This window comes from Pituophis catenifer, unplaced genomic scaffold (assembly GCF_029215685.1).
Source record: "Pituophis catenifer annectens isolate HBS135680 unplaced genomic scaffold, rPitCat1.0.hap2 SCAF_3, whole genome shotgun sequence".
Classification (NCBI taxonomy): Eukaryota; Metazoa; Chordata; class Lepidosauria; order Squamata; family Colubridae; genus Pituophis; species Pituophis catenifer.
The window spans coordinates 163,258,691-163,280,258 of record NW_027256883.1 but is presented as its reverse complement, the minus strand read 5'-3'; the positions used below and the strand labels follow the sequence as shown (position 1 = coordinate 163,280,258).

Below are 21,568 nucleotides of genomic sequence, written 5' to 3'. Positions count from 1 at the left end.
AAGTGCTTTTGTTTCATTCCCCAACAGGTGAAAGGAAAAGCACATTCACAGGCAGCCTCTTTCTGACTGCTTTGGGCTTCGAGGGCTGAGCACTCAAGGCTGCCTTTCAACCTTGGTCTCAAGTGAGGAACTTGGAAATGCGCCGCGCGGGGACGACTCCCCCCTCTCTCCCCCCCCCCGCGATTCTACAGTCCTTGATTGGTCGAAGGTATTGAGGGAAGCCCCGGATTCCTCTCTGTTGCACGCTCTGCGTTTTTGCGGTGGATCGTAGCCATTGGAGCAGAGGTGCGAGGCGGCTGAGAAGGCCTCTTGCCCTGAGGTGGCTGCTGCCCACAAGAGGCGGGCAGAAGGGAGGCCCCACCGCGCGCCAGTTTTTTTTTTTTTTTTTTTTTTTTTTTCAGCAGCGAGGCTGACGCGGCTCCTTTAAGAGCCGCAGGTCTATGGAAATGAGCCTCGCAGAGCTGCTGCCGCAGCGGAGGCGAGCCGGGCTTGCTTGGCAGGCGGCTAGACCTTAGCTGGCTGCGGCGGGAGAGAGCAGGCGGCGGCGGCGGCGGACCTGCTCGGGCTCATCGGGAGAACCCGGCGGGGGGAGCCCGTCGGCCCGGATCTCCCATTTGGCATGAAGCGCAATTGCTGATCGCTGGACGGACAAAACGAAAACCGGACTGCGGGCGGTGGGAGATGGGCGGCGGCGGCGGCGGCGGCGCCCCCGGCCGGGCTGTGCTGCTACTGCTGGCGCTGGGGATCCCCCGTTCCCGCGCCGACGGCCCCGAACCGCCCCCTCTCTGCGCCCCCTTCAGGGACCCTCGGCTGCCTGAGCGGCCGCTGTCACCACCGAGCGAACCGGCCGCTTGCGCCGAGCCGCCGCCGCTGTGGCTTTGCCGGGTTTCGCGTCCGGCCCGCGGCCTCTGGGCGCACCTGCTGGGGCCGCCGTGCGATGTTGCTTCGGCGGCGGCGGCGGCGGCGGGCGAGGATGGAGAGCTGTTGCTGTTAAGCCACCTTCTCTTGGCCCCGGTTCCGGCCGGCCGATTCCGCAGAGGGCGAAGCCGGACTCTGTGCTTGGAACCGGGCACCCACATTCCTTTGCCGCCCGCTAGCTCGCGGGGCGGCTGCCAGCTAAGGTGCGCGGTGCGAGGCGGCGGCGAAGGCGACGTTAGAGACAAGCGTGGGCCGTTGCATCCCCGGGGAGAACTGATTCTGCCCACACGAACCCTGTGTCTCCGGCCGGGACGCCCATTACGGTTGGGGCTGTCGTGCCAACTCTGCGATGAGAAGAAGGAGATCTCAGTCCACTGGCTCCTGGCTGTGGGCTCTTCGCAGCAGGAGATGGAGAAGCTGTGGCCCTCGGAGGGGTGCGGTTGCCAAGGAGAAGGGGGTAGCAGAAGGAAGCGGGATGTGAACACCGGCCCCCAGTTCCAGATGCCCACCTACCAAGTATCAGTGCCGGAGAACAGACCAGCAGGCACACCTGTGATCTTGCTGAGGGCCATGGACCCTGATGAGGGGGACGCGGGCCGATTGGACTACTCCATGGATGCCCTCTTTGACAGCCGCTCCAACAGCTTCTTTGCCATTGATCCCCAGACAGGAGCCGTGACCACAGCTGAAGAGCTGGATCGAGAAACCAAAAGCACCCATGTGTTCCGGGTGACGGCGACAGACCACGGCATACCGCGTCGCACAGCGCTGGCCACACTCACAATCACTGTCAGTGACACCAACGATCACGATCCTGTGTTTGAGCAGCAGGAGTATAAGGAGAGCATGCGGGAGAACCTTGAGGTCGGCTACGAAGTGTTGACGGTGAGAGCAACCGATGGCGATGCAAGCCCCAATGCCAACATCCTGTACCGCATCTTGAACGGGAATGGGGTCAACAGGATCTTTGAGATTGACCCCAAGTCTGGAGTCATCCGCACCAATGGCCTTGTGGACAGAGAAGCTGTGGAATCCTATCAGCTGATAGTGGAGGCCAATGACCAGGGCCGAGACCCAGGAGCACGCAGCAGCACGGCCACAATTCATATTACAGTGGAGGATGACAATGACAACTCACCGCAGTTCAGTGAGAAACGTTATGTTGTACAGGTACCCGAGAATGTTGCTTCAAACACCCACATCCTGCAGGTAAATGCCACAGACAGGGACAAAGGCAGCAATGCTATGGTGCATTATAGCATAATGAGTGGCAACACTCGGGGACAATTTTACATAGATGCCCAAATAGGTAATATTGATGTAGTCAGCCAGCTTGATTATGAGATGAATAAGGAATACACTCTTCGCATTAGGGCCCAAGATGGAGGAAGGCCGCCCCTTTCCAACATCAGTGGGCTGGTGACCATCCAGGTACTGGATGTGAATGACAATGCCCCTATCTTTGTTAGCACCCCTTTCCAGTCCACGGTGTTGGAAAATGTACCTGTGGGCTATTCTGTTATTCACATCCAAGCCATTGATGCAGATTCTGGGGAGAATGCCCGACTTGAATATGCTCTGGTTGATATGAGTCCCGGTTTCCCTTTTACTATCAATAACAACACAGGCTGGATTGTAGTGGCTTCTGGTTTGGATCGTGAAGCTGTGGACTTCTATAAATTTGGGGTTGAGGCCAGAGATCATGGTAACCCTCCAATGACTTCTTCAGCAAGTGTTAGTATTACTGTTCTGGATGTCAACGATAACAATCCTGAATTCACGCAAAGGGAATATACCATGCGTCTCAATGAAGATGCAGCGGTGGGCACCAGTGTTCTTATTGTCTCAGCCATTGATCGGGATGTCAACAGTGTCATCACCTACCAGATCACGAATGGGAATACTCGCAATCGCTTCTCCATCACCAGCCAGAGTGGTGGTGGTCTCATCACTCTGGCCCTACCCTTGGATTATAAATTAGAGCGGCAGTACCTTCTTACAATCACAGCTTCTGATGGCACTCGGTTTGACACAGCTCAGGTCTTTGTTAATGTAACTGATGCTAATACACATCGGCCGGTGTTCCAGAGCTCCCATTACACTGTTAACATCAATGAGGACAGTCCAGTGGGTACCACTGTAGTTATTATCAGTGCTACGGATGAAGATACAGGGGAGAATGCTCGCATCACTTATTTCATGGAGGACAGTATTCCTCAGTTCAAAATTGATATAGATACTGGTGCTGTGACAACTCAGATGGAATTGGATTATGAAGACCAAGTATCCTATACTTTGGCAATTACAGCTCGTGACAATGGCATCCCACAGAAATCAGATACCACCTATCTAGAAATACTAGTTAATGATGTAAATGACAATGCACCTCAGTTTTTAAGGGATAATTACCAAGGATCTGTCTATGAGGATGTACCTGGTTTCACAAGTGTCCTACAGGTTTCTGCTACAGATAGAGATTCTGGGATGAATGGGAGAGTGTTCTATACCTTTCAGGGTGGAGATGATGGTGATGGAGACTTCATAATTGAAACCACCTCTGGTATTGTTAGGACGTTGCGTAGACTTGACAGGGAAAATGTTCCACTCTATGAGCTTAGAGCATATGCAGTTGATAAAGGAGTACCGGCCATGAGGACTCCAATTGATGTCCATATCACTATTCTTGATGTCAATGACAACCCCCCTGTCTTTGAACATGATGAGTTTGACATCTTTGTGGAAGAAAATAGTCCAATAGGCTTAGTGGTGTCCCGAATCACTGCCAGTGATCCAGATGAGGGTACCAATGCTCAAATTATGTATCAGATAGTGGAAGGTAATATTCCGGAGGTCTTCCAACTTGATATCTTCTCAGGAGAGTTGACAGCATTGATGGATTTGGATTATGAGACCAAGTCTGAGTATGTCATAGTAGTCCAAGCTACTTCAGCTCCACTGGTAAGCCGGGCTACTGTGCATGTTCGTTTACTGGATAGGAATGACAATGTCCCAGTCTTGAAGAACTTTGAGATCATATTCAATAACTACATCACCAACAAGTCCAGCAGTTTCCCCACTGGAGTGATTGGCAGGATCCCAGCTTATGATCCTGATGTTTCTGATAGTCTTACATACAGTTTTGAGCAAGGCAATGAATTGAAACTTGTTCTCTTGAACCACAGTACTGGAGAACTACGTTTGAGCAGGGCCCTGGATAACAATAGACCTTTGGAGGCAACCATGAGAATTTCTGTAACAGGTAAGGTGTGTTTTGGTGTGGGAGGTATTAGTCTGAATTTGTATCAGCTAATGGACTGGGATCACATATACTACTAGGCTATAATAAAATTTGGTTTATATCACTATAAGTCATGGTTATATCCATTCTGGTATATCAGCTGTAGTTATAGTTTATAGCTTATGTGATGTGTGAATCCAGCTAAGTGTGGCTTGGCTAACAAAATAACAGATTTTTAAAAAATTGTGGTTTAGCAATGTGAACATAATTGTAGAGACCAGAAGGAAGTAATGAAGCTATTTTATCCAATTTCTATTTCTTCAAGTTTTCCTCATTGCCCAATTGAGAAGCTATAGCTAAAATTATTATAGCAATTAAGAAAGGAAACAAAATCACATATGGAAAACAAATTACTGAGCCTGATCCCTAATCTTTGATTAAGTTTATAGGTGTTATGCAAATGGATGGATGACACCTTTTAGAAATTCAGCTGCCAGTCTCTCATTTTTGGTTCTTTAGATAGAGACATTGTAGAATTGGTGGAGATTGAAAAATATGCAAACAATTAATCTTGCATTACCCCAGTTTACTGTCATAGTCTTCATTCTAAAATAGTTCCTTCTCTCTATGTTGCCAGTTTTCCAGAAAAATATCTCCTCCTTCTCTTTTTTCTGTTGAAATCAGTCAATCACTCAAAATTAATCCTAAATAAGATTGACTTGTCTCATATATGACTAGACTGAATGATGATGTGAAGGCATCAAAATGGCTTTTTAGCAGCCAGGACAGATTGCATGAGATGCCAGGAGAATGAATTTTGTGAATATTTCTAAGTAGGAATTGATGTTCTTCTGTCAGCGCTTAGAAAGCAGGGAAAGAAAAGAATTTGGTGCAGTTGTCACGAAGAGATTTGGTTATCATATGAAGCAATTTGGATAGTTTGTCTGTATTTGCCACTTGGGGTTCCCATAAAAATCTTGACGATGTAAATTTATGCCATTGAAAGTTTGCTGGTCTTTACATTGCCTCAAGACTATTTTTATTTGAGCAGACAAATAAGCTGCTCTTCTGCTAAATTTGTGCCACAGGTTGGCATACTGTGGAAGAAATGTGTCAGGGGAGCTGAAGATACAACCCCTTTAATTAGCCACATGCTCTTCTTTTCTTACATTGCCTCTTTATTAGGGTGCCTAATGCCTAGCAATTAACTTAAATTAAATGTCACTATCCCAATTCAGAGCTTTCCAAGGGCTGCAGGGCTGCAAGCATCAACAGATAGATACTTATAAGTAACATATAGCTAAAAGTAAAGGAAGCTGCTGTTGGTGTCAAGAGCGTGCAGAAAGGGCCAGTGATTAAATCTTAAAATAGTAAATGTTCAAATGACAAAGTTCTTCAATGACAGGAATATTTATATGTTTGATTATGCACGACAAAAATGTAACACCGCGTAACTTGTCAAAAAGAGAAAGGTCAGCTTATTGAGGGCTACCAGATCTGGGCTACGAAAATCCAGATAACCATGGGAGGTCAGGAAAGTTTTAGAGCTTTCTAGATGTCTTTGCTGCCAAAGACCTGGAGTTCCTAATCCTATTAATAGGATAGGATAGATGTTGTCTATAGAATAGTTTAGCTAAAATAGACTTTCCTGGTGTTATGTCCTCTATGTATAGTTGGATCTAGTGGGAATAAATATGGCTGGATTAATTCTTTAAGAACAGTTTTGGCCAGGGCTTAGATGATTAAAGACATGGCATTTCAGGCCTTCTGATTAGTTTCTGGGTGCTAAGACTTTATTTTGCTAAGGCTTTTTGCTCAAAAACCTCCCTACAACCATCATCGTTGGCAAGCTCTTTCCGGCATCAGTGAACCCTGTGTACTTCAGGTGGCTCTGGCAATTGGGGCTTCTTCCCATTTAATTTTCTAGTATCCTGCTTGGGATGTGTAGGAAATAGTTAGTTTCTTGCAAGTCCTTGAACTGTAAAAATCAGATCTGGAAGTAGACAGGGCTTATACTAGAATAGCCCTTGGCTAAGATGGTACCAATTGTGCCCATTCCAAATGATTGGAATATGAATGAAGAATTAGTATTGATGATGCAAGTGCAAGGAGACAGCACATTTGGTTAGACTGGATAAATCCTATAGTGGTGTCTGTTGCTCATTCCATCTCCACTGCTGAAACGATTATCCTCAAATCTTACAACTCACTTATGTAGCATCTCCCATTTGGTGCAAGACATAATTCACCTTTCCCTAGAAGAAGCTTGGTGGCCTACATTATTAAACTTATCTGGAAGAAAAGGCTCTGCCCCAGGTTCTTCAGAAGAGAATAGGTTACAACTACAAAACATTTAAGTCTCTACTTCTATAGCATCTCCAGGTGGCAATTACCTCTATACAAAGTCAGATGAGTTATTGCATGATGTTTTAACTGCATATGATCCATTACTGAGTTAGTTCTGGTTAGGACTGTGAATTTGGCAATGTTTATTTTCCCTATGGTCTTAGACGGTGTCTACCCAGACCAGCTCTCAAAATTATTTTCCTTCAGCAATAATTTTTACTAGTCATTACTTGTCTATTTCTTTCTTGGGTCGTTGTGGTCACACCTGTTCTACCAGATTTCTGGTAGGAATTATGGAGCCACATTTATGGTCCAAATTTTGCATGTGATGCTGCTGGTATCTACCTCCAGGGAGCAATAATGATGGATAGTTGGAGCAAACTCAGTTTGAAGTGAACCAAATGCCAATGGCAAATTTGACAGGCTTTGCCACTGAAATACATGTTCATGTGTGTGGATTGATTGCAGATGTGTCAAGAATTGTAGTTTCAATAGACCTGTTTTACCTTACCATTTGAAGGCTATTATTGAGCCATTATATACTTCTTTTTAATGAAAAAAAACTTTACTGCTTAATTATTATTAACGCCAACATCGTCCTACATTGGAGAATATGTTTTCCTGCAGGTTCTATATATTGACATTTGCTCTGCTTTTGTTTGATAAAAGAAATTACATGCTTTCAATTTAATTTGTGTCTATCAAATTTTTCTTACATAACTAAATTTTCTGCAAGCTTTATAATTAAAGGATTATTAATTTTGCATCTTATTTTCTTGCTCCTAGTTTATAATATATTTTGCAGTATGTATCTCCTTCTTTAGCTCCAACATACAGCGTATTTTTCTAAATAAAATCCCAAACAGTATTATTATTATTATTATTATTATTATTATTATTATTATTATTATTATTATTATTATTTTAAAAAATCCTATTTCAAGCGAGCATAGTACTACATCTCCAGATATAGACCAAAATTTGTCAACCTGATATCCTTGAGATCTGTTGGATTATCAACCTCTTTTCAGGAACATTGATGTTGATATATTATTGTTGTGAAGCTATTGAGATTGAAATATTATCTGTGGCTCTTAAAGGAGTGTTCACACCAAATAAGTACAACCAAGGCTAGAAAATGCAGGATACAGTGATTTCAGCCTATACCTTCCTAAAAGGAAAGATATATTTTTTCTTCCTGCCTGTTTGTAAGAATAACAGTCAGGCTTTCTAGATTATCCCAAATGTTGCAGAAGAACAAAGGAGAGAGATTTAAATATATGTTGGGGGGAATGAAATTCTTTGTCCCAGGAGCATCATTGCATATCCACCCCTCAACCCCCATTAATATCACCGTCCATAGCATAGATGATGATAGACCTGCTTGCTGGAAACAAATTTGGAGATGCGTAAGAGCAGCTGTCCCTGGGTTTCAGCAATTAAACTCTCAGCATGGTAGCTAAAGATCGCACCTGCTTGGTGGGGATAGGCGAACAGGGACTGGGGAATACTGCACAGTGGCTAGATTAGAGGACTGATAATATCCATGGCTCCTGGCTGCCTTCAGAGCCTTGCTGAATGATATTGCTGCCTCTGATGGAAGCCCCTGGCATTATTAGAAATTAATGCAGCTGGCACTCTGGGGCCGGTTACTTGCAGCAGAGAATGGATTTTCTTTGATTCTTCTGCCATAGTAATAAATCAAGAATACCCAGCTATATTGCCAGATAATAGATTGGTAATTCCTAAAGAAGCATCCAAATGCAGGTAGTCCTCTACTTATAACAGTTCATTTAGTGACTGTTTGAAGTTACAATGGCACTGAAACAAGTGCCTCATGGTCCCCATGGTCATGTGATTTACGTTTGGATGCTTGGCAACTGATTCATATTTATGACGGTTGCAGTGTCCCGGGGGCACGTGGTTTCCTTTTGCAACTTTCTGACCAGCAGAGTCAATGGGGAAGCCAGATTCACTTAACAACCGTGTGACTTAACAAGTACAGTGATTCACTTAACAACGGTGGCAGGAAAGGTCGTAAAATGGGGCAAAATTCACTTAACAAAGGTCTCGCTTAGCAACAGAACTCTGGGGCTCAATTGCGGTCGTAAGTTGAGAAGTACCTGTAATAAGTTTTCCATTGTACCATTTTCTTTTCTTTCTTTTTTTAAAATAATTTTTATTAAACATTTTTTTCAAAAAAACAAAAAAAAACCTCCTTAAACAATAGTTTCGCAAAGGTTAAACATTTCTTATTTATTCATTTTTTTCTCCTTTATTTCAATGTATCCTTTATACATACAAGTCTAATATTGATTTATTTACATATATACATATAAATAACAGTGTACACAATTTCATTTCTATAAACTGCATTTTTTCTGTTTCCTCTTATGTGTTGTTACATTTCTACTCCTATATCTTCCTTATTTGATCTTCCCTTGCCTTTTATCTCTCTCATCTAGTCATTTGTACCATTTCTCCCACACTATATAATATTCTATTTTAATATAAATAAATTATAAATTATTTAATATAAATATGTACATATAATATGTACCATTTTCTAATTATGGTTTGTTGCACCGATATGATGATGTTGAGCCCAACTGCAGTATCTACATATGGCAGATTTATTTATTTATTTATTTGTTTCCATTTCTATACCGCCCTTCTCCAATAGGACTCAGGGCGGTGAACAGCCAGAGTAAAAAACAGAACATACAAAATTTAAAAGCAGTTTAAAATGATTAAATATTTTTGGCCGTAATTTAAAAACAACCCAATTCAAAATCAGTTTAAAATTTAACTCAAGCCAGCCCAGCTAGTTGAAATAAATAAGTTTTTAGGGCCCGACGAAAAATCCGGAGGTCAGTTATTGTACGTATCTCTGGGGGGAGGTTGTTTCAGAGGGTGGGCGCCGCCACAGAGAAGGCTCTCCCCCTGGGGGTCGCCAGCCGACATTGTCTGGCGGACGGCACCCTGAGGAGGCCCACTCTGTGCGAGCGTACTGGCCGGTGGGAGGCTATTGGTGGCAGAAGGCGGTCTCATAAATACCCCGGCCCTAAGCCATGGAGCGCTTTAAAGGTGGTCACCAACACCTTGAAGCGCACCCGGAAGACCACCGGGAGCCAGTGCAGCTCACGCAGGAGAGGTGTCACATGGGAGCGCCCCGTCGCTCCCATAATCCCCTGCGCGGCCGCGTTCTGGACCAGATAAAAAAGATGCTAGAAAATACAAAGATAATAGAGGAGGAAGAAGAAGAAATAGAAGGAGATGTAAATTTGATGAGTGGTGACTTCATGTACTTGGATCTTGTTGCAATAGAGCCATGATAGTGAACCTATGGCACGTGTGCTGGAAGTAGCACGCAGAGACATCTCTCCGGGCACGCGGGCCGTCCCCTCTTGCTCTTCCGGGTTGCGGCGCACCGGCCAGCTGGTCTTCGCATGTGCACGCATGCCAGAAACTGGAATTTCAGGTGACCGGTGTGTGTGTGCATGCCGGAAACCTGAAGATCATCTTCCCAGCACGCGCATGCACACCGGGCAGCTAATCTTCTGGTTTCTGGCATGCGCATGTGCACCAGGCAGCTAGTTTTCGCACGTGCATGGTGCCAGAAACCAGAAGACCCGGTGGCTGGTGCGCATGTCTGTGCCAGAAACCGGAAGATCATCTTCCCGGCACATGCATGCGCACCAGGCGGCTGCTCTTCCAGCAGACGCTCCCATTTCAGCACTCAGTACTGAAAAGGTTCGCCAACACTGCAATAGAGGGATGTGGGCCTCTCAGTGGTTTCCAGAGAGTTTGGCTTCCATGTCTCAAAACTTGCTGCCACTGACTGTGCTTGGCTGATAGGAAGGCATCTAATGGAAAAATAAGCTGTAGGGAGAAAATATATCAAGGCCATATCCATAATTCAGAAAGGAATGAATTTAATTAGTTGAAAATGTTTGAGTATACAGTATTGAGTTGGAGACCATTTGAAAATACGTTGCCATAAGATCAGAGTTATAATTTTTAAGATCTAAGTAAACATAACAGATCCAGAATGTTCAAATTACATAAAAGAATTTTTAAAATAGTATTTTAGCTGAACATTATGACATAAAAGTTAGCTTTCATAAAACCAGCATGAACAATCCTATTTTTTTCCTCCAAAGGAGCATGGAGCCAATATTAATGATTTTTGCTCAGAAAATGATGGGCAAGTTAGTATAACGCACTAAATTGGATACTATAGTGCAAAATGACTCACCTGTATAACAAAATAATTCTTTTAAAATCGTACTGCTGTTATTAAGGTAACACTGAGAATACAAGAGGATCTTTTCTCTGTTAGAACAGTTTTATCACATACAGTAGATTACAATTGTGTCTGTTTGGACCATAATTTAGCTTGCTGCAGTGAACCATGGATTCACACAGTCACCGTTCACTCTGTATTTCAAAAATCAGAAGTTTACAGTATATATTAACTGCAATATACCATGTGATCGGAAACAAACATTATGGTCAATATGAATTTTGATAGTGACAAAGTATCAGCTAGACTCATAAATTATATTCTGAAATTGCCGGGTTTAAGCATATTATAGATAAAATCAGTCACATTTTATGTGTGTAGAGACTTCAGTTACTATAAAAGAGAATGAAGGCAGCATGTGTATTAGAGGTTTGTTGCAGTTTTGACTTGCAGTATTAACCTATAGTTTATTTATTATATCCCAATACAGCCAGTAGCTGGTTTTACCATTCTATGTCAGGTTTCTTCATTTTAGCACTCTCTACATTATTAGGATTGCTGCCTGCAATCCTAATAATACATGGGTGGAATCTATGTATTTGCATAATAATTTTGTTCTTTTTTCTTTCCCCCCCATTATTTAAATATAATAGCAATAAAAATAATTAAAAGCTATTCTGGATGAAAGGCTAGGTAGAAACTTTTCATGAATTATTGTTGATATCACTAGGGGGGGAAAAAAAACATGTTTCAGATTGCTAGAATGTATCCAGCCTGAATATGATGTAGACCAGGGGTGTCAAACTGTATTTCTTCAAGGGATGGATCAACATTGTAATTTTCCACTGGCTGCTGGTGGTGGTGGTGGTGGGGAGAACGGGGGGTAAGGGGGGAAACAGGATGGAACCTCCTACAGCATCCTGCCAGCCAAAATGGGGTGAGGGGGGCGCGCACAGCCCCCTCTGCCCTGTTTTCGGCCTGAATGGCCTCCCTGCACCTCATTTTTGCATGAGGTGCTCCCCTCACCGCATTTTTGGCCTCCCCAGCTTCTAGCAGCACTCTGCCGGCCAAAAACGGGCCATGCAGAGGCTTCTGCAAGGCCCGTTTTTGGCTGGCAGAGTGCTGCAGAAGGTCAGGGAGGCCGAAAACAGTCCGTGTGGGGGCCACACATGGCCCATTTTGGCCAGCAGAGGCACTGCACTGCAGGCTAGTTCTTTGATATTTCCAGACCGGCCCCGCGGACCAGAGTTAGGGTTGATGTAAGTCTGATGTAGACCATTCAGTAGAGGTTTCTTTTTGGTGTCAGTTATAGGGGTTTTTTCTCCCGCATTTTGCTTCTTACTAATCCTTTTTATATGCTATCCTATTAGACTTTTTTCCATGTCATTTTTTTGCCAGTCCCTATAATCTTGGCCCAATGATTTTCTGCTTTCTTAGATTGAATTGGTTTACAGTTGTAGCTGTTCAGGTATTTTGAACCATGAAATAGGATTTTCTATAAATTAAAGGGTGTTAGGATTGAGATTAGCATGTGAAAATATAAGAGCAGGCTTGGCAACTGCTAGAATCCTTCAATCCAAGTCCAAGTTGGCCTAGATAATTTATTTAAACCATCGGTTCCACCTTTATAACTATAATACCACCTCTAAATTGGAGGAATGACTATGGAGGAATGGCTAATCAGTTATCTTCTGGCTATGATATAATTTTAGTATTGGGAATGAATTGATTTATGATGTGGAAGATTGTAGGATGCAAAGCAAATAAATTACCCAGTTCCTATTTCATAGATTCTAGTAGTGAGATAGCAGATAATAAAAATTGAAAGGAGCAGATCTCTGCCAGCAATATCTGCTGAAGAAATATAAACCATCAAAAATTGGAATATGGAAAATGGAATTCCTTTTATAACTGAACAATATTTTCTATGCAAGTGTATTGGAATGTCTTGTGAAAATAACTTCATTACAGGTAATCCTCGAATTACAACAATTCGTTTAGTGACCATTTGAAGTTACAATGGCACTGAAAAAAGTTACTTATGGCCGTTTTTCACACTTATGACTGTTAGCATCTCTATGGTCATGTGATCAAAATTTGACTGCTTGCCAACTGGTTCATACTTATGACTATTGCTGTGTCCCAAAGTCATGCTTTTATGACCTGACAAGCAGAGTCAATGGGGAAGTCAGATTCACTTAAGAATCAGTTACTAGTTTAACAACTGCCTTGGTTCACTTAACAACTGTGAAACGAAAAGTCATAAAATGGGCCAAAACTCACTTAACAACTGTCTCATTTAGCAACAGAAATTTTGGGCTCAATTGTGATCGTAAGTCGAGGACTATATGTATTTTTTTAAATCCATACATTCTGATAGCAGTGTTCAAAATGTTTCTAAGTTGCACTGGTTGTAAATAAGATTGTGCCCTAAACTGATCTGTAATTTCCTCGAATATGAGTACGGCACTGTAATGTGACAAGAATGAAAAGAAATTACCATTAGTCAATATCTGAGCAATAGTTTGCGTCTCTGAAGTGGAGAGTTTTGAATCAAAGTTCATGAGTATGCTCAAGAGGTGGTGTACAGGGTTGGGCTGCGGGGGGTTTGGAGGGGTTTGGGAGAACCTCTAGCTAAGATTCTGTGCAGTTCAGAGAACCCCCAAATCCCATTCATGGCTGGCCCCTCCCACCTCAGCCCGCCCCTCCCAGGAGTCCCCACGCGGCCCATTTTGGATGCAGGTAATGCACGGAGGTTCGGGGAGGGCGAAAAATGGGTCTACCGGAAGTTCGGGAGGCCTCCAAAGGGCCTCTGGAGCCTGGGGAGGCCGTTTTCGCCCTCCTGGAGGCTTGAGGAAAGCCGTGGTGCAGGAGGCTGACTTGGCCACGCCCATCATGGCCACGCCCACCCAGCAACCGGGCAGAGAACCCCTTGCTAAAATTTTTGAAGCCCACCCCTGGTGGTGTAGTGTTCTGTTTTTGCATTGTGCTTACCAGATTGACATTCTCATGGATCTCATTCCAAAATAATTTACATGCAGAAGAACATTTCAGTTATCACTTACTGTGGAGCAGTTTACTTGACTAATGTTAAATGAGGAACATAAAGGAGCTTTTTTTCAACAGTCTTGTTCCCATAGCAAATGTCTCCCTTTTCCTCTGAATGAGAGTAAAATCTGATTGGGTGATTGCTTGATTATGTATCATCAGGTTGTTTTTGACTCCTAGTAACTACATAGACAGATTCCCACCCCCCATAACACTCTATCCCTAACCTGTTATTTCAGGTCTCCCAATGGTGCTGCTATTGCCATTGCAACTGAATCCATTCCACCTCACTGCTGACTATTTTCTTTTCCTCTTTCCTTTCACCTTTCCCAGCATTAGAGCCTTTTCCAGAGAGCTGGATGTTCACCTAATGTATCCAAAGTAGGATAATTTGAACCTGATCATTTTTGCCTTTAGTAAGAACTCTTGAGTTGATTTATTTGATGATCCATTGATTTGATTTCTTGGCTGCCCACAATAATCTTGGCCATCTTCTCCAACACTAAAATTCAAAGGCATCAATACTTTTCCTGTCCTGCTTCTTTAAAGTCCAACTTTTGCTTCCAAAGAATATTACAGGATATGCTTGCATGATTCTGATCTTTGTAGGAATAGACATAGGTAAAGGTAAAGGTTCCCCTCGCACATATGTGCTAGTCGTTCCTGATTCTGACATCTCCGTGGTCATGTGGCCGGCATGACTCAACACCAAAGGTGTATGGAACGCTGTTACCTTCCCACCAAAGGTGGTCCCTATTTTTCTACTTGCATTTTTTACATGCTTTTGAACTGCTAGGTTGGCAGAAACTGGGACAAGTAATGCGAGCTCACCCCGTTACGCGGCACTAGGGATTCAAACTGCTGAACTGCTGACGTTTCAATCGACAAGTTCAGCATCTTAGCCACTGAGCCACCGTGTCCCTTAGGAATAAACATAACACAGCACTAATAATTTCAGCATACACGTAGTCTGGTTCCCTTCATCCCATGGAGATATGTGTTTAATCCGTTGCTTTGGACCAATTTATCAAACAAACAATATTGAATCTTTAGAACAGGTTGCATCAATTACATATATTCTGAGTTCAGCATCTGTTTAAACATTCCTGCAGTTCTTTTGCATTAAGTTCTCTCCTTCCTATTCCACTTGTCAGTCTGTTTCTGCCACTTCTACAGTGGCAGGGTCATTGTGGTAAGGTTGTGAATCGGTATCCTGATTTGGTACCATGTCAACAGCATTTCCATTTTTAGCAAAGCTGTTCTGACTTTTGATATTGTTATGTTGACCCAGATGGTCTGGCTTTACTTCTTTGGGATTGGCCTCCATTATAATAAGGATACATATAATGGCTTTTGCTCTATCCTGAGCATGTGTAGAGCATATATTTGGAAGGGCTTTGGTTAAACAGTATTCCCAACTTGCTCCCTTTATTCCTCAGTCTCCAAATTACATTTTCCCCTTAAAACTTTTTGTTGCTGGGCTTTGAGGGATGGTTGTGATGTGTTAATTTTACGCCCATGTCATTGCCCAAGAAAAAAGGTTCAAGACCCTGCTTCAGATCAAGTGACTTCTTACACTCAATCCCATTTTATGCTTCCTTTGGAATAAATAGAATTTTGGCCATTCTTTTCTTTGCCTTGAGAGTTGGAGATGTCTGGTCCATTGGTCTGTAGCCTCACAAGTTCAGTCCTTCAGACAGGAACTGTTTTTCCTTTAATCTGCAACTTTATGCTTTATGCATCAGAGTGAATTAGTGTGCTTTAGTCTGAGACAGGGATAGCTCATGTCCAGACAGGCTATCCCAGCTGAAGTTTCATGGAGTTCAGAAAAGTAGGTTTCCAACTGTCTCATCTTGGTTGGGGGGTCTTTGCCACCAAACAGAATTTGAGGCTTGGTTTCTTCTGTTGTAAAAGTATAGTTGAGTAAATAAAACATTCTAGACTTCATAAAATTTGGTAATTGGGAGAAAGTACGCCTATCAACATTCCTTCCTATTTCACTTGTCAGTCTGTTTCTGCCACTTCTATTGTCTTCTATTGTCTTTCCTACAAAATAAAAGAGAATCCAAATTCTTATATGCTATTTATGTCAACCCAAAGGTGCTTTGGATGAGAGAAACAAAACGTCTTCAAAGAAAAACCAGAAAGTTCAGTTGCCTCTTGAAAAAGCACCTTTGTGGACAACCATGACCTGGATGACTGAGAATCTCCAGAGAGATTTATGTTCAACAATATTTAACCAACAATATTTAATATTTAACTTACCCTGTTTGGCTTCCAGTCCTACCTGACTTGACTTAGTATCATAAGACCCTGTCTTATATTTTTTTGAACCCTGAAATAAGCGCTTGGCCTTATTGCCATGCACTCAAAAAGCCCAATTGGGCTTATTATCAGGGGATGTCTTATTTGGGGGGAAACAGGGTACTCAGAAGGATAACTTAGAGAATTTGTTTTCTTGCATATGAGTGCTGCTGTTGCCATTCATGCTTGCACAGTCCAAAATCAAACATTTATGGACCAACCTTAATGGAATCTGCTGACTCCTTTTAAATTTGGATTCCTAATTCCTGGTTGTCTGGGCAAAATTCTGCAACCCTCTTTCTTGCTGAACATCATGTTTTACTTTTCTAGTGGTTTTTTTAATTAAATGTTTGTCACCCCTATTTCCATACTGTAGTTTTTTTAGACAGTTACAAGACAGTACCTGCATTTTGATTTATCAGCACAATGCTAATAATATATAATTTTCTTAGTAGTATGGTATTGTAGAAGACCAGCATTCTAAAGATGCACAATGGAAAAAAAATGAAGACTTCAAAATTCAATTATCCCCCAGTTGTAGAGCAAATCTGCCAAACTTTTTACATCGACCTATTATTTCTGAATAACATCAACCTTCATAATTTAAGGAGAAGGAAAAGGGATTATTTAGGCGATATAATGCATTTCATCAGTAAAGTCAATTACAATTTAGGAAATTAGATCCTAACTGCAAAATAGAATTTGGTTGAAAGATCTAAGTTTACCATGAAGTTACTAAAACTCTGGGATTAAAGATGATGTATGCTGCCTGCAGCATATTCATACAAAGGTGATAGAGCACAGGCAGAGAGCCAGTTAGTTCTAGTGGTTAAAGCACCAGCAGACTGTGAGCTCTAGTCCTGATATAGCTAGTGGGGTGACTTTGGGCCAGTTATTTTTCTCTCAGCCATGAATTCAGGCTTGGGTGACATGTTAGTCAGTCAATTTTTGTCACAACCAAATGGATCAAAACTTGGTTGATTAAAAAAAAAAAGTGAATGCTACCCTTGCAGAAAAAATGCTAGGAAGAAAATAGAGAATAGGTATTTATAAACGTTAGGATGTCTTAATATTGCTGGTAACTCACTATTCAGGTCTGCCCATTGTGATCACTTTGCAGGATCCCTCTGTCCATAAATTTGAGGGAGATAAAGTTTTCTGTAAGTTGTCAGTGGAAATTCAACCGGAAAAAAGAGGTATTGGAAGCCCAAAGAGGCAACCAAGAGGAACTTGGTTTTTTTTGAGGTGTGAGATGATTTATAGGTTTTGATGGGAGCTGTATCTCCCTCCAAATCACAGCTTTAGTCTGGACTTCAGTCTAAAAGCGTGGGTTTTCCTTTACTGCCTGATAAGGGAATCTGGGCTCCAGCCGTTGCCATAGCAGCTATTGCCCTTCACCAAACAATGAATAACGGTTAGAAAACCACATGCAGATTTTTTCTGTTGGAGGTTTGGCTTCAGGCATGCAGATGATTGTGTCCCTTTATAATTCTGTGCTGATGCCACCCAAATTCACGTTGCAGCTGTTCTGTTCCTCAGTCTTGAACTTCCCACATATCCTCACCTCTACAAGATGTCTCGTGTTAAATCATCTACCACCTGCCACTCAAAACCCTTATTTTTTTTCCAGTAATTTATTCACCTGGCACAAACAAATCAGCCAAGAATATACTGTGCATAAAAGTGCCCACCTGGAGAGAAGAGATTATCAGCCCCTCCTACCTGGAATATCTGAGGCATGCAATCTTCAGATTGGAGAGCCCTTTAGCTGTTTGAATAGCACTCCTGAGGACAGTGTTTGCTGATCTTAATGGAGAACAAGGAAAGGATTCATAAAGCCTAAACACTCTCTCTCTCTCTCTCTCTCTCTCTCTCTCTCTCTCTCTCTCTCTCTCTCTCTCTCTCTCTCCCTCCCTCTCCCTCCCTCCCTCTCTCCCTCCCTCCCTCTCTTTGTATCATCTGTATCTGTATCTGTATCCATATGAGGGAAGCAATAGTATACTGCATCACGACTAAGTATTGGCAGCTGTTAGAGTTCAGTCAGAAGCAGAGTGAGAGCCAAAATTCAGAGCTGAAAAATGTTCAGAAATACTATGCAGCCCGGAAGAGATTTGTGCTCATGATGGATCCCAGTCCAAATAAGAAGCTTTTCATAGCCCTTTCTGTTCAGAAGAGCCCAGTCACCAGCTTGTCTAGAGTCTGAGAATATTTCACTGCCTAAAGAGAGGTTTCCGGTGTCAACTTCCATTCACTTTTCTATACAAAAAGAACCTAATGCTCCTGGTTTAATTAAAGGAAGGGAGTTATATATTCTAGATGCATATTTAAATACTGCATGCAAACGTTTGGCTGACATTTGCAAATTTTCTTCGCTATTTTTCTGATAGCGAAAAATAATGGTTAGTCTAGAACAGGGATGTTAAACTCAAGGCCTGTGGACCGGTTCCATTCCACGGGGTGCTTAAATCTGGCCCGTGAGGCCGGCCTAGAAATATCAAAGGACTGGTTCGCAGTGCTTCTACCCACTAAAATGGGCCACAGGGGGCCCATTTTCAGCCTCCCCAGCCTCCAGCAGCAGTCTGCTGGCCAAAAACAAGGCCCCTGCACAGCCCGTTTTTGGCCGTCAGAGTGCTGCTAGAGGCGTCCATCCCATCTCCCTGCTGGCCCACAGAGGAGAACAACAATGCTGATCTGGCCCTCAAAGAAATCCAGTTTGACACCCCTGGTATGGAAGTATGAAAAACGTATTTCAAAAGTATATTTATCTGAAGAGCTTCAATGCCCATAAACACTACTTGCGCTTTTAAAGTACCAGTAGTCTGTTCAAAGTTACAATGGCACTGAAAAAAGTGACTTATGACCGTTTTTCATACTCAGGACCATTGCAGTATCCCCGTGGTCACATAATTAAAATTCAGACACTTGGCAATTGATTCATATTTATGATGTTCACAGCGTCCTTAAGGTGATCATGTGATCTCCTTTTGCGACCTTCTGATAAGCAAAGTCAATGGGGAAGCCAGATTGACTTAACAACCAGATACTAACTTAATGACTTAACATTAAGTTACTTAACAACTCGAGGACTACCTGTAATTTGAAATGAAATACTTAGACATAGAAAATAATTCTCATTCATTTTCCATTCTTATGTAGGATAGAATTTGACTAGGTTGCTTTGACCCACATTTGCCCAATGTTTGGATACTTGCTGGGAAATAACATTTGATAAATGACCTTCACACATCCTTTTTGCTGCTTGTCATAGAGAAAGGAGCACAACCATTGCAACCATTGTGCTGAGCCCAAATCACAAAAGGCACAAAACCGAAGACAGTAAAGAATAAAATTAGCAGATGTCTTGCTATCAGGGAATCTTGCAGTCAACTGATAAAATTAGAGGATGCCATACGGAAGTTTCTGTGACATTTCTATAGGTGCAGTTGAAGTAAGAAACATCAGTGACCTGATAGATTGAAATCATTTGAACAATCCCCGTGAAGATGGAGGGATCTAAGTAAATGTGCATAGTTTCTGTTTGAGTCTTAATGCTAAGGGACTCTAAAAGACAGAAGGATGATTCATCTATCCATGTGGGAAATCTGGTTCTACAGCATCCTTGGTTGGTAATTATCCAATCTGTTTTTTTTTAAAAAAATCTCATTTTAACTCAGGAAAACCCTTTAATTTTTGAATTAAACATGGTAGCCACTAGCTCCTGTGTGAAAATTGTCAAGATACAAAAATGACTTAAATAAATGTTCCTGGATTTCATCCCCTTCCTTCACATTAGCCACAGTGATGGCTTGATGTTCTCTTTGTCTACAATGAATTGAGGTGCAGGAGACAAATTGGACAGCACCCCTTGAGCCAGTGCTGCTTGCAAAGTACTATATTTGATGCAAAGCAGGAAAATGATGAGTTGCCTTCACAGAGGGCAGGAGATAAGTAGAGATGGCATTGTGCATTCTTATTCCTGAAAAATTTTCAATGGCTTATACTTGTGTGCAGCAAACTAGTTGTGTGGATCATCTCCATGATATCCCATTTTGAGGGTTTTCCCCTTCCATTAAATTATGTCCGATTCTTGGAGACTTCGTGGACAAATCCGTGCAGTTTGGTTTGCCATTGCCAAAACACCCTAGACTTCATAAAATTTGGTATTTGGAAGAAAGTACACCTATCAACGTTGTCTTTCCTATAAAGTAAAAGAGAATCCAAACTCTTCTATCCCATTTATGTCAACTCAAGAGGCAACTGAACTTTCTGGTTTTTCTTTGAAGACGTTTCTCTTCTCATCCGTTTGCCATTGTCTCCTTCCTAAGTCTGAAAGAAAGAAAACCTAGTTGGTTTTTTGCCCAAGACAGGACTGGAAGTTTCTAGTTTAATGCCTTAACCACTACACCACACCTGTTTTGTTTTGAGGTCAATGACAATCAGGAAAAGCATTGCAGTACATCATGTTTGTATTCTGAATTTATTCTGAGTGGAATTTTTCTACTTAAGATGGCTAAAACATTTGATATGGTACTTTATTCTTCAGGTAGCTAAGGACCTGCAGTTCACCTAACCTGCTTGACAGCAAAATTCAACTGCATTAACCTGCTTTTTTTTTTTCAGTACAAAGAGAAGTTGGTCTAGCTACCCAACAGCTACCTGTTTCTTTTTCTTTGTTCCTTCCTTGTTCTTCCAAAGGCAATATAGTTCATTATGGCCATTATTCAATAGGAGGGTCTGAGCAAATAGGAGATTAAGCCCTTTTTTCCTTCTCCTCGCCCCTTGTTAACAGATCTGGCAGTCTGGGTAGCACTAGCAATCCCACCCTTTCCTCGTCTAGACAGGCTGGCTTGTGTCTGCAGAGGGATTTGTTCAGGCACGGTCTGGTATCAGAGACTTAGACCAAGTTCCCGTGATCTTGGAGGATGTTGGGCTAATAAGAGCCATGGTGGTGCAGTGGTTAGAATGCAGTATTGCAGGCTACTTCTGCTGACTGCCGCAGTTCGATTCTTGCTAGTTCATGGTTGACTCAACCTTCTGTCCTTCTGATGGTTGGTAAAACGAGGATCCAGATTATTGGGGTCAATATGCTGACTCTGTAAACCGCTTAGAGAGGGCTGTAAAGCACTAAGAAGCGGTATATAAGTCTAAATGCTATTGCTAATTCCAGCAAGCACAGTCCTGGATCTCCTGAGCTGTTTCATATGCCATGGATCTCTCTGCAATCCTCATATTATTTCTTTTTTGGGGCAAAGAGTGCAGATGGGACATAGCTGTTAAATCATTCACTATTCTATCTAGGGATGAAGTGTGTGATTGACCGGTCTCCCCATGGTTCTCCAAAGATTTCCAATTTGAGAACGAGAGAGCTCCGAGAGGGCTATGTTTTTCTTAAACACGCAGGCCCATATGGAGCTCCCGTGTCAGTTGACAAATGACCTCCCGTTCTCCTGCTGTTTCTGAGCTGAGCG

General features: G+C 42.5%; 1 protein-coding gene across 1 annotated transcript in view; it reads left to right on the top strand.

The window, feature by feature from the left end:
* The first annotated feature begins 681 nt into the window (after positions 1–681).
* CELSR2 (cadherin EGF LAG seven-pass G-type receptor 2) overlaps positions 682–21,568 on the top strand; it is a 107,390-nt gene continuing 86,503 nt past the window's right edge. The window contains exon 1 of the mRNA XM_070941444.1: positions 682–4,177. Coding sequence (XP_070797545.1) covers positions 682–4,177 — 3,496 coding nt within the window. The remainder of the gene's footprint in view (positions 4,178–21,568) is intronic.